General features: G+C 40.0%; 1 protein-coding gene across 5 annotated transcripts in view; it reads left to right on the top strand.

The window, feature by feature from the left end:
• DNAH7 (dynein axonemal heavy chain 7) overlaps nt 1-15,306 on the top strand; it is a 277,543-nt gene that overhangs the window by 238,694 nt on the left and 23,543 nt on the right. For all 5 annotated transcript variants that reach the window (XM_045480573.1, XM_045480572.1, XM_045480576.1 and 2 more), the window contains 2 exons: nt 695-895; nt 5,034-5,195. In XM_045480573.1, coding sequence (XP_045336529.1) covers nt 695-895; nt 5,034-5,195 — 363 coding nt within the window. The remainder of the gene's footprint in view (nt 1-694; nt 896-5,033; nt 5,196-15,306) is intronic.

Raw genomic sequence — 15,306 nt, 5'->3', positions numbered from 1 at the left:
TGTTTTATTGATAAAGAATTGCAGCTTAAGATACTACTGATATGGACAATCGAAGGAGGTAGCAATAGAGAGCAGGACTGAACAGGAAGCGGGGAACTGCCCATGGTAATCGTTCCTAGCCTATACAGCCTTTAAGACAGTGCTAAGTAAGCGTTCTCTTATCCTCCCTTGCACCAACTTGAATATCCCTTTAAGAAAATATGGCTAATAGTGATATTTAATACTTCACCTTTCAAAATGCTCTTTTTTTCTTTTCATCTCACTTGGTTTAATATTGACTGATGTTGCTCATTCTCACAACCTGGCTACAGCAAGAATGGATTATTCTTAATCAGGCTCTTGGGCAGAGAATTATATCTATAAATATTTCAGCACATCAGTTAAGATATGAGATTTTGGGGGGAATGTCTTAGTCTCTGTTGCGACCAACTCTAAATTCTATAATACCTCTGCGAACTTTGTAGTCCTGTGATTTAAATTTTCAAGAAGGACGGCAACAGTCCGGGCCTTCTCAACGAAGTGTGTTGTTTCAGGGGCAGAATCAGATTTTAAGACCTTTGCCTTGAATTGCAGCAGTAGGCTCTATTTTGTAAAGATGCTTCCTCCCACCTCCAGGCCATCCCATGCACATATGATGCGGAGAGTTTCCTTGGATTTTAGACACCCATCTGTGTCTAATTTTCTTTTTTTGCAGGAGTTAAGCCCAGAATCGACACATCCAGATTTCCGCATTTGGCTGACAAGTTACCCGTCACCAAACTTCCCCGTGTCCGTACTGCAGAATGGGGTGAAAATGACCAATGAGGCACCGAAAGGTTTACGGGCTAATATCATTCGATCATACCTCATGGACCCGATCTCTGACCCTGAGTTCTTTGGCAGCTGCAAAAAGCCTGTTAGTAATGGCTAAGTCTTGTTACCTCAGCCCTGTGAAGCATTTCAAGTGGCCCCTGGTGATCACGAATGTGTGTGGCTGAGTAAAACTACAAATTAAATAGGCCTCCTGCCCTGCAGTGCGGTTGGTTTTGATTACTGATTATTGACTGTGCTGAAGTCAATTGTATTAATATTTTATTTTAATTTTACCACCAGCCTCATTTCTGCTCAGCTGAGATCTTCTGGGGCGTCATTAATAATGTAGCTCTCTATTGAGAAAGTCAGCTGTAAGCCATTCCCAGTACAAATCTGCAAGGTTGGAGAATCTTGTTTCAGGATATTAACTGAGCCCTGTGCTATTTGGAGCGATATCTTTAAATTAAAACATAAAAATATTTCCTCCATATAACTATAATGAGGACCAAAATGATTTTACTCCTGGATGGATGGGACTCATAAGGGTCTCTTTCAGCGTCACCAGGCAAGCAGGGAAACCGCCCACTGCTTTCATGATTAGAATTCTGCGTGTGAATGTCTGTGACCTAATATTGTTTCACAGCATTTTACCATAATTAAAAATGGAAGGGTTTTCTTTTTAAGAGGGGTTATGAACCTCGGTAAGTTTCTGCCATTAAAGAGCTCACACTTTTGGTATCGGAATATGTTTTAAGTACACATCAAAAGAAAACATTAAAAATAAGGAAACACTTTCGTTGAAGTCTTGGGTACTAAAATAAAGCAAGCATCTATGTTTAAAACTAAGTCAAACCTTAGCCTAAGCTTCTAAGACCTGCTGTAGGAGTAGCTTTCGCATTGATAAGGCCCAGAGGAGAGCAGGTTGCTTGCAGGTAGGTGGTAAGGGTATGTCTGCATGGGATAGGCTGGACAGAAGCCCTTTTGCAAAATCTTAATCCCTTTCTTCTAGATCCAAAGATCTCTCCAGTGGAAGTCACACATATTGGAAGTCTAGGCGTTTATGAAGCACAATCCAAACCAAAAGCCAAAACTCCTCAAGTGCCAAAAGAGTACATCATAATTTTTGCTTTAACTTTTTATATGGAAATAATTTTAAACTTACAGAAAAGTGGCAAGTATAAAAATAGTACAGAGAACACCCCTGTGCCCTGAACCCACATTCACCTCCTGTTAATATAGGTTTTGGGTGTAAGTTAGACATATCACAACCCGTTACTCCTAAATAAATACTTTGATGTATATTTCTTAAGAATAGAGAGATTATCTTACCCTAGTACCATTATTAGTTTAATGGATTTAGCAAGGATACACTATTTTATCTAATTTACTGTTTGTGTTCCAAATTTGTCTGTTGATTCAGTCGTGTCCCTTAGAGCATCTTCCCTGTTCACTACAGATTGGTCTAGGGTTAGAATTGCATTTAGTCACCACGTCTCTTGCCTCCTTTTATCTCGAACATTGCCCTAGCCTTTGCCTTGGATGACATTGACATTTCTGAAGAATTTGTCTCCTCTTGCCTTTTTAATGGAACATTTCTCATTGGGGGCTGATATTTACTCATTATTAGATTCAAGTTATGCATTTTTAGCCAAAACACCACATTAGTGAAATTGTGTCCTCAGAGTATCACACTAGGAGGTGCACAATATCATTTATCCCTCACTGTTGGTATAAATTTTGATCTCCCAGACAGAGTGTTATCTGATTTCTTCAACGTGTAATTACTGCCTTACCCCTTGCAACTAATCATCAGGCAGGGAGACATTTCACGGCCATGCCAATATCCTGTTCCCCAGCAACATCCACCCCAGCCCAGATTTAGTAGCCACTGATGTATCTTGCCTGATCAAATTATTTCCCGTGATAATTCCAACTCCAGCACTCCCGCCGTATTTGACCCCTGCCACTCTAGAGTCCACAACAGCTTTCCCATCTCTCCCTTTACTTATGTGTTTTTGGGATGGACTTGGGAACTCCTTGGGGTTTTTTTCTCCCCCCAGCGGTTTACAATGTATTACTGTCCTTAAGTCTTTTGCTCAAATTGTCCCAGATTTGGTCAGTGGGAGCACCTGCAAGCTGGCTCCTCTGTACTTTGTTCTAGGTCCCATCATTTATTATTATTATTATTATTATTATTATTATTATTATTATTGCTGTTGTTATTATTATTACTTAGCTCTCTTACTTTCTGGCACCAGATGCTGCAAGCTCATCCATTGTTCAACCCTGGAACCAGCCATTTTTCTGTGGAGTCCTGGTTCTAGAGACCTACATCTGGGTGCTACTGCCTTGTTTTGGTTCTTGGTCCTTTCAGGGGAGAAAACTTAGAAATATGCATGTACTCTCACACTCACATGCATACACATATAGACGAGTATATATGTGCATCCAGATAAGTACATGTACACATACATACTCATTCACATATTCTAGAGGTAATGAGTTTGTAATGTATAGCCAACTTCAGTCCATCCACCCAGGGTTCTTGCTTACTTTTCCTCATTCCATATGCGCATGCCACTGCTTCTGTGCTGAGCACCTGGCTCCCACATCATCACACTTGCCAACTTGCTCTGTTCTGTAATGGATCTAAAGTAGTTCCCGAATCCAGACAGCATGTGTCACTTTGCTTTTTCCCACCTCTCTGATTAAACTGATGCTACTTGGGGTTTGTCTCCACTCCCCCTTTGAGTTTATTCCAGAGGGGAAACTTCCACCTGCCCTTGGACAAAACTTTGGGCAGCATCACGATTTTTCTGGTTACTGTCAGGTAATGAAATGACCTACAGTCATTTTAACTTGTAAATCCAGCCTGGATTCCAGAATCAGAAAGTGCAATGTAATATGTCAATCAGTACTTAGATTTTATTTAAAATAGAGGCTTCAACTCTCCAGAAACTTACCTAGGACTTGTAGTCAGTCGGCTTCATGCCACTGGGGAGAAGCATGGAGTTGGCATCTTTCTTTTTGTAATGATGGCTGCTGAGCGTGACCACTCAGTTTGGAGCGTGTACAACCGCAAGGCAGGGCAAAGTGGAACTTCTGGTCCTGGGCTGCTTTTGCTTGGAGCTCTCTGGGCTTGGCAGGGGTTTAAATCTCAAGTTTTCTCTTGTGAGTCTTTTCGTGGGTTCTCCTTGGACTCCCCTTCTGGACTCCTCTGACTGTGACTCCATCCATCAGCTGACTGCTCATGCCCCCCTCAGCTGTTGGGTCTCGCCATTCACTTCGTACAGGCTCTTACTGTCGGGATTTCCTCACCCTGTAACATAAGTCATCTTGACCAAGAAATGCTTAAAGTGGCCCCTGGCTGACATTCTTAATCCAGCGCCCCATCTGCTCATTGGGATCCAGGCTGGGTTGGCCCACTGTTGGAAGCGGGGCTCCGATTTCCCTCCCCTGATCCACTACCCTGTGGCCATAGACTGTTCTACTCTTTCTGTCATAAGTTGTGCACTTTTCCACTCTACCACCGCTGCAAGGAACATGCATCAGCTCTCTGAGCAGCCCCGTTAATTCCTTCTCACTAGCTCGGACTAAGAAGACACATCCCATGCTCCTTTCTCCCTCTGGGATGGGGGCAAGAGGGCTCCCAGCACAGCGGCTGCTCTTTCCAAGGAAATCTTTACCAATTCTCTCTCAAGCTCTATTTTGACCATTTTGTAACAGTCTTGTGGAGGGTGCATCATACTTTCTGATTTCTGATTCAAGGCTGGCTTTGCCATTGAAAGTAACTGTAAGCCTTCTTCTTGCCTCAGAGTAACTAGAAAAGTCATGAAGCTGTCCAAAGTTTCAATCCGGAAGTCCTTCTTGTAGAGCTGCTTAATCGGTTTGAACTGTCTTCTTTGAAATATCTCCATGGTGGTCTGGGATCACCCATTTAGAATTAATTTTTCTTACCTCATGATGTTTCAGTTGGAACCTCCAGAATCCTATACGGTTACATTAAATAGACAAGCTTACTATACTCCCTAAAACCTGGTGCTCATAGCTGTGTCTGTCAACTGGACATGTGTACAAATGAGCATATTTTTGCCTAAATAGCCTATGGTAGTTAATTCTGTTTTAGTATACTTTGGGGTGGATATACTGATAAAGAATTAATTTCATTTTAAAATACGGTAGGTATAATGTAACGTTGTGGGGGGGGGTACGTCAGGTGGCACTGTTTCTTCTCGTTACAGGAAGAATTCAAGAAATTACTTTATGGCCTCTGCTTCTTTCATGCTTTGGTCCAAGAGAGACGGAAATTTGGACCCCTGGGGTGGAATATTCCTTATGAGTTCAATGAGACTGACCTAAGAATAAGTGTACAGCAACTCCACATGTTCCTGAACCAGTATGAGGTACCGTAAAAAGCACAGCAAGGATGTCACCTATTTTGCCCTCTATCATGTTGTGAGTGTTTGTAATAGTAAGCGGGGAATTCCGATTAATTCACACCCTTATAAAATAAATAGCAGAATACTTCCCAACCGCTTATTAGGTAGTACTTAGTTATGACAGGCTATCATAACGCTAGAGTAGGTAGTTAGGACATTTGGTATGCCCAGTAGGAACCTATATTTTATCATTTATTTTTGACATGTACACACCTGTAGGAATCTGCGAAGTGATCGTGTTATATTGAAAAGAATTTGAGAAGAACATACATCAACCAGGCTCCAAAATGAAAATACAGATGAATTTCCTTCTGTTCTGGAGCATGACTTTATTTTTAGGGAAATTTTACTGTGCTATTATTGTAGAATTTGAGCCGTTTGTCAGGAGGAAACAAATTCTTTAGGTCATTGATGTTTACCTGAGGTATATAGATTTTGAGAGGAAGCCAAATGGCTTCATATCATATCAACCACATTTCAGCCCCTACAGTTCTCTCTCTTTCTGTCTGTCTGCCTCTCTCTCTCTTTCACACACACACGTGCACACACACACACACACACACACACACACACACACACTACCCATAATATCTTTTTGCTACTTGACTATCAGTTGGCTTTTTAACATGTTCGCAGCTCTGAAGCACCGCTTGTTAAACCAATCCAAGTGTCCTGCAAGATATGAAGTTTTTTGAGGCAAATTCCTCCAAGTTTAGTTAGAAGTTTGTTCAAAATTAGTTGGAAAATTTTAGATCAATCAATCTCAAAGTATCAAAAAAACTGACTTTGTGAAACTTTTAGTAACTTGGGATTATTTTTTTTAAACCTATAAACAGGAAGGTATTGAATTCTGTCTCTACAAAAGCAGAGAAAAAACAGATATCAAGAGCTCACATGACATATCTAAACTTAGGTGAAGGATCTTTGATCTGTGTTTCATTGGACAGATTCCTATTCTGTACTCAAATGAAATGAGTTGAGAGGCCTTTGACTTTGCAGCAATTTAAAATCGGGAAAGCATTTAAAAAGAAGCATGAATTTGATGAATTTCTGTCTTGTAGGAATATTTATATATAAAAAAGATACTAAGAATGGAGTGATACAGTGCCTGCAGAAGTATTTGAACTAAGATAATTATACTTTTCAATACAAAAAATAAGGAGGGGGCTCTCTCTAGTTCATTTAGCAATTTGTTCAAGCACCTGTAGAGTATATCCTAACTTAAAATATGATAGTCGGTAGTGAAGAGTCAGTTAAAAATGGTAGCAGTTTAAAATTTAGTAACCATTAAGTGAAGCTCTGTAGAATATTATAGAGATTAAAAGCAGTGAGACCATATTGAAAATTACATTCTTTGGGAAACTATCAGAGATGTTATCTGAAACAGATGTATCTAAGAAGTTAAAGTGTGTGAATATATAGCAAGAAAAATATGTTCTGCATATACTCTCAGGATAATCATAATTTTTTTTTTTGCTTCCATTTCCTAATTATTTTCAGAAATAATCTTACTTTGTAAACAATGTTTGAGTAGAACTACTCAGGGGCCTACCGATACACTAAACTAGATTTGCCAATATACCATTTTTAAATTATATAATACTAATTCTCTAATGACTATGATCACTCTCAAAGTGTTCCAGTTTGGACAGTAGTATATTTGGTCACCTTAACTGTTTAAAGACGGAGACATAAACAAGGAGGTAAGCAACTCGGCTGGATGTGATTAGGTTCCTACAGAGGAAGAGGTACCCAGGACTGAGTGCATAGAGGTTTTCAGGGTGAAGGAACCATAAAAGATTCTAAAAAGGGTCAAATAAGTGAAAAGGTTTGGTTAATGATAAGGGATCTGGAGCATACTTATATGAAATGCTAACTGATTTGGGAGTTATTCTATTATTATTGGTGTGCTGTTAGAAGAATATTTGCATTTTAGAAAATCACTTACCTGGAGCTACCAGAAACTGGAAAAGGCAGAGAAGGATCCTCTTAGAAGCTTTGAAGGAGCACGGCTTTGCCAACACCTTGATTTCAACCTTCTAGCCTCCAGAACTATCAGACAATAAATTTCTCTTATTTTAAGCCAACTGTCAGCAGCCCCAGGAAACTAATGCAGGAGACCATCACGATGACCCAGGCAAGAAACGATAAGAGTTTAAATTAAAGCATTTGAGCTAGGATGAGGAACATTGTAGAGATACAATAGATATGTAGGAAAAAGGGTTGAAATGCCTTAGATATTAAATGGCAAAGGGAGAAGAAGTCTTGATTGATGTTAATTTTCTGGTCTGGATAAGTGGAGGTACCTTTCATTAATCCAGACAGGGAGTAGTCCCAGGAAGTTAATAGGTATACAGCAGGTGGGTTAGTGGAATGGGGATGGTGAAAGGGGTAATTAATTCATTCTCTTAAATTTTATACATCCTGGAAGTATATCTACTAAGCTCTTGGCATACAGATATAAACCCCAAGAGAAGAAAGTGAACAAAATCCAGAAATTTATGAATTGGTAAAGTGTTAAGAGAAACCTGAGAATACCTGAGATTTCAAAGGGAGGTCTTGTAACCTAAGAAGAGAACTAAGGACTGTTGGTGAGCACCCAAAATCAATGGTTGGAGAGAAAACAGATCAAGGTGTAGGGAAAACTTTGGAAAAGCAACAGAATAGGGAATGATTATCTTACGGAATACTACTGTTCCCCTTCCCCATTTTCTTTTCTCTGGCTGCATCAAAATAATAGAACCACCTCCCACCCAAACTCAAGCTAGAAATCTGGGAGTCATTGGCACTCAGTTATTCCTTATCCCTCCTTAAGCACACCCTACCTCCCTCCACTCCCCTCCTTCCTGCTCTACCCCATGCCCTAAAAACAGACCCCTCTTATCCATGGTTTGCGTTCCTCAATTTTAGTCACCTGCGGTCTAGTGCGGTCTGGAAGCAGATGATCCTCTTCCAACATATTATCAGCAGGTCAGTAGTAGCCTAATGCTATGTCACAATGCCTACATCATTCATCCTACTTTGTTTTGTCACGTAAGCATTTTATCATCTCACATCATTACAAGAGGAAGGATGAATACAGTGCTATATTTTGAAAGAGACCACATTCACTTGACTTTTATTATAGTATATTGTTCTAATTGTTCTATTTCATTATTAGTTATTATGAGTTATTGTTGTTAGTCTCTTACTGTGCCCAATTTATAAATTAGACTTTGTCATCGGTATGTATATATAGGACAAAACAGCTCTCTGTGGTTTCAAGCATCCATTGGGTACCTGGCAACACCTCTTCCAAGGATAAGGTGGGGCGGGGGGGCTGCTATACTGCATGCCCACAGTCTACTTGCTTTTCTGTCTGCGTGATGTGCTCGTTCACATCTCTGAGCCTTGGCATATATTTTCCTTTGCTCTGAGTGCGCTTTCCTATGCCCAATCTTTGTCTACTTTTGGGAGTGTTTCTTGAATAACCATCTCAGACTCAGGAGCCAAGTGTGCCTCCCTGTTGGCACATTTCTACATGCCATTTTGGCTGAGGGTCACCTTGTCCAGCATTGTGTCGAGAATCCTTATCATTGTAGGTGAGCACATATAAAAGCAGGAGATGATTCCATATTTTTTTTTTTTGGCCCTTCATGATCTACTGTTATCCTTTCCCTGACATACTCTAGCCGAATAGCCAGAAACGTGGGTACCCACTGCCATTTTGCTCTGGTAGCCCTGACAGAGCTGGTGATACATGTAGGACACTGGGAACTACAAAATTTTGCTCAGAAGGGGAACACGTTTTGTCAGATTGTAAGCCACTAGACTGTATGGTGACTTTGATTTGTTTACCCTTTTTTCCTTAGTGCCTAAATATGTATATGTGGTATATGGCTCAGTGTCTGTTTTATAAATGAATCACGATGAGTGGAAAGATCTTTAAGCTCTCAGTAAGAATGGCAACGCTACTACCATTAGAAATTTAGCATCGTAATTGTAGCATTTAAAATGAATAGGCCAGGGCGCCTGGGTGGCTCAGTCAATTAGACACCCAACTTGGTTTCAGCTCAGGTCATGATCTCATAGTTTTGTGAGTTCAAGCCTCACATTGGACTCTGTGCTGGTAGTACTGAGCCTCCTTGATATTGTCTCTTTCTCCCTCTCCTTCTGCCCCTCTCCAACTCATGCTGTCTCTCTCTCAGAAATAAATAAGCTTTTAAAATTCTTTTTTAAATTAAATGAATAGGAAATGGGAGAAGTATTCAATAATTTATGATAGAATAATTGATTATTTGCTACTTGGAAAAAAATTAAGTTAGATTATTTATACAGCGTAATTCTTGTTGGATTAAAGACAGGAAACAAAAATTAAACTGTAAAAGGTACGTGTAATCTACTTGACAGATGGACAACTACTTTGTTTTTCTTGATTTGGTAGGGGTGTGTGTGTGTGTGTGTGTGTGTGTGTGTGTGTGTGTGTGTAAGGCCCACCCCTCTCTCTCTCTCACCCTACTCTTATCGCAAAGCAACTAATTTTCCAGCTTAGGACATATCTGCACAGAAGTTTTCCTATACACGTATAGATACATATATACATAAGCACAACATATACACAAGCTTTTTTTCTCAAAAACATATTTGCATACTCACTTTCAGCTTGCTTTTTTCATTCTGAAAATATTGTGGACAACTTCCAAAGTAGAGATGTTTGGGGTTTTTTTTTTTTAAGTTTATTTTATTTATTTTGAGAGAGAGTGCACAAGTCGGGAGGGGCAGAGAGAGAGAGGGGGAGGGAGAGAGAGAATCCCAATCAGGCTCCACACTGTGAGTGCAAAGTCTGATGTGGGGCTCAAATTCACAAACTGCTCAGTCATGACCTGTGCCATAGTCAGCCCTTAACCAACTGAGCCACCCAGGTGCCCCAATAGAGATCTTTGTTTAATGGCTGCTTACATAGCATTTGTCTTTGTTGACTACTAGAATTTTATTTCCTTTTTATTTTTTGCTAATAAGCAATGCTAAAATGGATGACTTTGTGTTCACCTTTGCATACAAGTTGCTGACTTTATGGTTTGTTTCCATGTACACTGTCTCCCCATTCATGATCTCAACCCTCGTAACAATAGGCCCAGAAGCAACTGCCATCATTTCTGCAACCCCAACCAGGGTGCTCAGGCACCTGGGAAAATGCACACCCCAATGTGATTGGCCCTGGTTGTGATCAAGCTGCTGAGAGAAACAACATCTTCCCCATTAGCTGTCAGGCATGTTGACAGGTTTAACCCTTTTGACATAAACCAAACTCTTCCCTTCTAGACTTCATCTTATGTCTGCATCAGGAAGCCCTCCCAGGGGCCAGGTGGTTCACCTTTGGTCTACCTCATTCACTACCTATTTACTTTGTCAATGAGTTTTCTTGCTATGTTTCATTTTTATGCGGTGGGGACCTGTCAACAAGGTAAGTCCAAGTAGTGTATACATCTCATCAAACTCCCCTCACAAGAAGGACAAAAACATGCTGGACTCCTCCTTCCTGGTTCTGTTTATTTCTCTACAAGGTCTTGGTCACTGAAACCTGTTCTCCTGAATTCTCTGCCTTCTGTTCCACTTCTAAAAAATAACAAGTCTCATAATTTCCAACCTCTAATTTGATAAATTTACCCTCTATAACCCCTACTAGCTACTCTTCCTTAGTGCTGTTATTTCTATTGAAGAGATTCCTCAAAGTGGGATGCCAGGAATGTGGAATAGATACTCTAACTTTTAACAGATAATGGCAAGAAGGGCCTGAAAGAACAAAGAGGATGAAATAATCCCAAAGTAAAAGATTGCTATCTTCTAAAACCTTGCTTATCAACAATAGACAAACCAGGAAGAGAGCCCAAATGTCCATTGACCGATGAATGGAAAAGATGTTGATCTTGAAGGGGCAGGAGCCAAGATGGTGGAGCAGTGTGGAAGTTCTCTGCTTCTCTCATCCCTAAAATGCATCTAGGTCATCAAGAAACCATTTTGCACACCTAGAAAATTGATCTAAGAATTAATGCAACAACCTGTGTAACTTGAGCCACAGAACTCGGCGGGTACACAGTGTGGAGGGGTGAACTGGGGTAGAGAGAAGCTGTAGAGGGTAGGGGGCTGATTTTGTTTGCAGAGAGAGGTCAGAGACAGGGGTGAGAGTACAAGAACAGCACTCCCCCTAAAAGCAGCTAGAGAGAGATAAAGAGTGGAAACACGCACAAGGGTCTGAATGAGAAAGGGAGAGAGGGGTGGGTTTCAATAGTATTAGGACTCTATAAACAGGGGAGTGAAAGGTCATGAATTCTGCAGCTCGATACTTGGCGGTGCTCTGATGGGAAGGGTGATTCCCCAGGAGCAGTGAGGTGAGGTCCAAGGGGTCCTCGGGCCACCCAGGGAGAGGTGGTTGCCCTACCAGGAGGACATTTGGTAGAGGCCATGCAGCATCCCCACGGGAAAAGGTCCCAGGTGGACCCTGAAGAACAGCAACGTTTGCTGGTGTTAGACAAGGTCACTAGGATGTGATGAAGCCTGGTACCTGTTATGTGTTGGGATTTACCATAGTCCCTGAACTGCTGCTGCTACACAATCACATGAACTTTCTCTGGGACAGGCTGGCACCTGGACACAGTCTCTGGGCCTCCGCAGCAGCACAGTCACATGAGCATTCCCAGGGGCAAGCCAGCACCCAGCCATTGCTCGGCAAGACCCTCTGCCAGAGGGTTGGAGCAGGCCCACGCTGCAGGACCCTCAGAAGTGAGGGGTTTGGGGAAACAGCCCTGTCAAGACAAAATTTTGGAGAGGTGCCACCTGGCAAGCTGACGGGTTGGTCATGGACAGTATAGAAGCGGGGAGTGGACAGAAGCGAAGACAAAGGAGGGGTGCCTGATGGCCGGTCGGTAAGAGCATAGAGTTCTGATGCTGGACACTGGGAAGCTGGGTGACCCCATTTGCACCTCTCCTCCGCCTGCAGATACACTGATCTGCCCCGGTAAGCTAAGCAGCACCACCTGGTGGAGAACAAGAGTTGTTACACCAAGCCCCATCCAACTGGGCCAACTAAGCCCTAGAGGACCACAAGTCTCTCCCCCTGCTTAGTATATGGACTATAAAGTGCTTAATAATTTGACTTCTACGGGAAACTGGATGTAATTTCATTCAGATTTCATTCTGTTCACTGGTTCAACATTTTTTTCTCTATTTCTTGGATACAGAAAAATTATTTTTATTTTCTCTTTTTAGATATATATTTTTAATTTTTTACTATATTTTTTAATTTTTTTGCTAAGTTTTTTAGTCTATTTTTACTTTCTTCATTTTATTTTATTCTATTGTATACATTTTTTAAATTTTTAAATGTTTTCTTGTTTTTTTCTTTTTTCTTTCTCTTTTTTTTTTTTTTCTTTTCTTTCCCTTTTTTCTCTATTCTATCAAGCTTGTTTCAACAACCAGGCCAAAACACACTTAGGATCTAGCTTTCATTATTCGATTTTTTGTGTTGTTTCTAATTTTTAATTTTATTATTTCTCTGCCTCCAAAATGAAAAAAAGAAGCAATTCACCCCCCCAAAAAAGAACAGGAAGAAATGACAGCCAGGGACTTAATAATCACAAACATAAAGAAACTCATTGACAATAATACCATAATAGTAGGGTACTTTGACACCCCACTTACAGTAGTGGACACATCATCTAAACAAAAAATAAACAAGGAAACAATGCCTTTGAATGACACACTGGACCAAATGGACTTAACAGATATATTCAGAACATTTCATCCTAAAGCAATGGAATACATTCTTCTCAAGTGCACATGGAGCATTCTCCAGAATAGATCACATACTGGGACACAAATCAGCCCTCCACAAGTACAAAAAGATTGAGATCATACCGTGCATAGTTTCAGACCACAACACTATGAAACTCGACATCAACCAAAAGAAAAATTTGGAAAGACAACGAATACTTGGAGATTAAAGAAAATCCTAAAGAATGAATGGGTTAACTAAGATGTTAAAGAGGAAATTAAAAAGTACATGGAAACCGATGAAAATGATAACACCACAGCCCAAAACCTCAGGGATGCAGCCAAAAGCAGTCATAAGAGGGAAGTATATAGCAATCCAGACCTTCCTAAAAAAGGAAGAAAGGTCTCAGATACACAACTTAACTTTATACCTTAAAGAGCTGGAAAAAGAACAGCAAATGAAACCCAAAATAAGCAGAAGACAGGAAATAATAAAGATTACAGCAGAAATAAATGCTATAGAAACCAAAAAAAAAACAAACAAACAAACAAAATAAAACGAAACGGTAGAACAGATCAATGAAACCAGGGGCTAGTTCTTCGAAAGAATTAACAAAATTGATGAACCCCTGGTTAGTTTGATCAAAAAGAAAAAGGAAAGGACCCAAATAAATCAAGAATGAAAGAGGAAAGATCACAACCAACACTGCAGAAATAGAAATGGTAATAAGAGATGTTATGAGCAATTACATGCCAATAAATTGGGCAATCTGGAAGAAATGGACAAATTCCTAGAAACAAACTACCAAAACTCAAACAGGAAGAAACAGAAAATTTGAACAGACACATAACCAGTAAAGAAATTGAATTAGTAATCAAAAATCTACCCCACCCCCAAAATAAAAGAGTCCAAGGTTGGATGGCTTTCCAGGGAATTCTACCAAACATTTAAAGAAGAGTTAACACCTATCCTTATGAAGCTGTGACAAAAGATAGCAATGGAAGGAAAACTTCCAAACTCATTCTACAGGGCAAGGCCAGCATTACCTTGATTACAAAACCAGAGACCCCAATAGAAAAGAGAACTACAGACCAATTTCCCTGATGAACATGGATGCAAAAATTCTCAACAAGATACTAGCAAAGCATATCCAACAATACATTAAAAGAATTATTCACCACAATCTAGTGTGATGTATACCTGGGGTTCAGGGTGGGTTCAATATCTGCAAATCAATCCAAGTGACACATCACATTAATAAAAGAAAGGACAAGAACCACATGATCCTCTCAATAGATGCAGAGAAAGCATTTGACAAAAGGCAGCATCGTTTATTGATAAAATCCCTCAAGAAAGTAGGGATAGAAATATCATACCTCAAGATCATAAAAGCCATGTATGAAAGACCCACCGTTAGTATCATCCTCAATGGGGAAAAACTGAGAGCTTTTCCCCCTAAGGTCAGGAACATTACAGGGATTTCCACTCTCACCACTGTTATTCAACATAGTATTGGAAGTCCCAGCCTCAGCAATCAGACAGCACAAAGAAATGAAAGGCATCCAAATCGGCAAGGAAGATGTTAAACCTTCACTCTTTAGAGATGATATAATACTCTATATGGGAAACTCAAAAGATTCTACCAAAAAACTAGAACTGATCCATGAATTCAGCAAAGTCACAGGATATGAAATCTATGCACAGAAATTGGTTGCATTCCTATACAACTATAATGAAGCAGCAGAAAGAGAAATCAAGGAATCGATCCCATTTATGATTGCACCAAAAACCATAAAATACCTAGGAATAAACCTAACTGTGAAAAATCTATACACTGAAAAGAATAGAAAGCTTATGAAAGAAATTGAAGAAGACACACAAAAAAAAGGAAAAAGATTCCATGTTCCTGGATAAGAAGAACAAATATTGTTAAAATGCCGATACTACCCAAAGCAATCTACATATTCAATGCAATCCCTATCAAAATGACACCAGCATTCTTCACAAAGCTAGAACAAATAATCCTAAAATTTGTATGGAACCAGAAAAGACCCTGAATACCCAAAACAATCCTGAATTTGAAGATTTGAGGATACGTTACAAAGCGTAATCATCAAGAAAGTATGGCACAAAAACAGACACTTAGATCAATGGAACAGAATAGAGAACCCAGAAATGGCCCACAAACATACGGCCAACTAGTCTTTGACAAAGCAGGAAAGAATAGCCAATGGAATAAAGACAGTCTCTTCAGCAAAGGTATTGGGAAAATTGAACAATAACATGCAGAAGGTTGAACCTGGACCATACACATAATACACACCA

This window comes from Leopardus geoffroyi, chromosome C1 (genome assembly GCF_018350155.1).
Source record: "Leopardus geoffroyi isolate Oge1 chromosome C1, O.geoffroyi_Oge1_pat1.0, whole genome shotgun sequence".
Classification (NCBI taxonomy): Eukaryota; Metazoa; Chordata; class Mammalia; order Carnivora; family Felidae; genus Leopardus; species Leopardus geoffroyi.
This window is presented reverse-complemented; position numbering and strand designations above follow the sequence as displayed.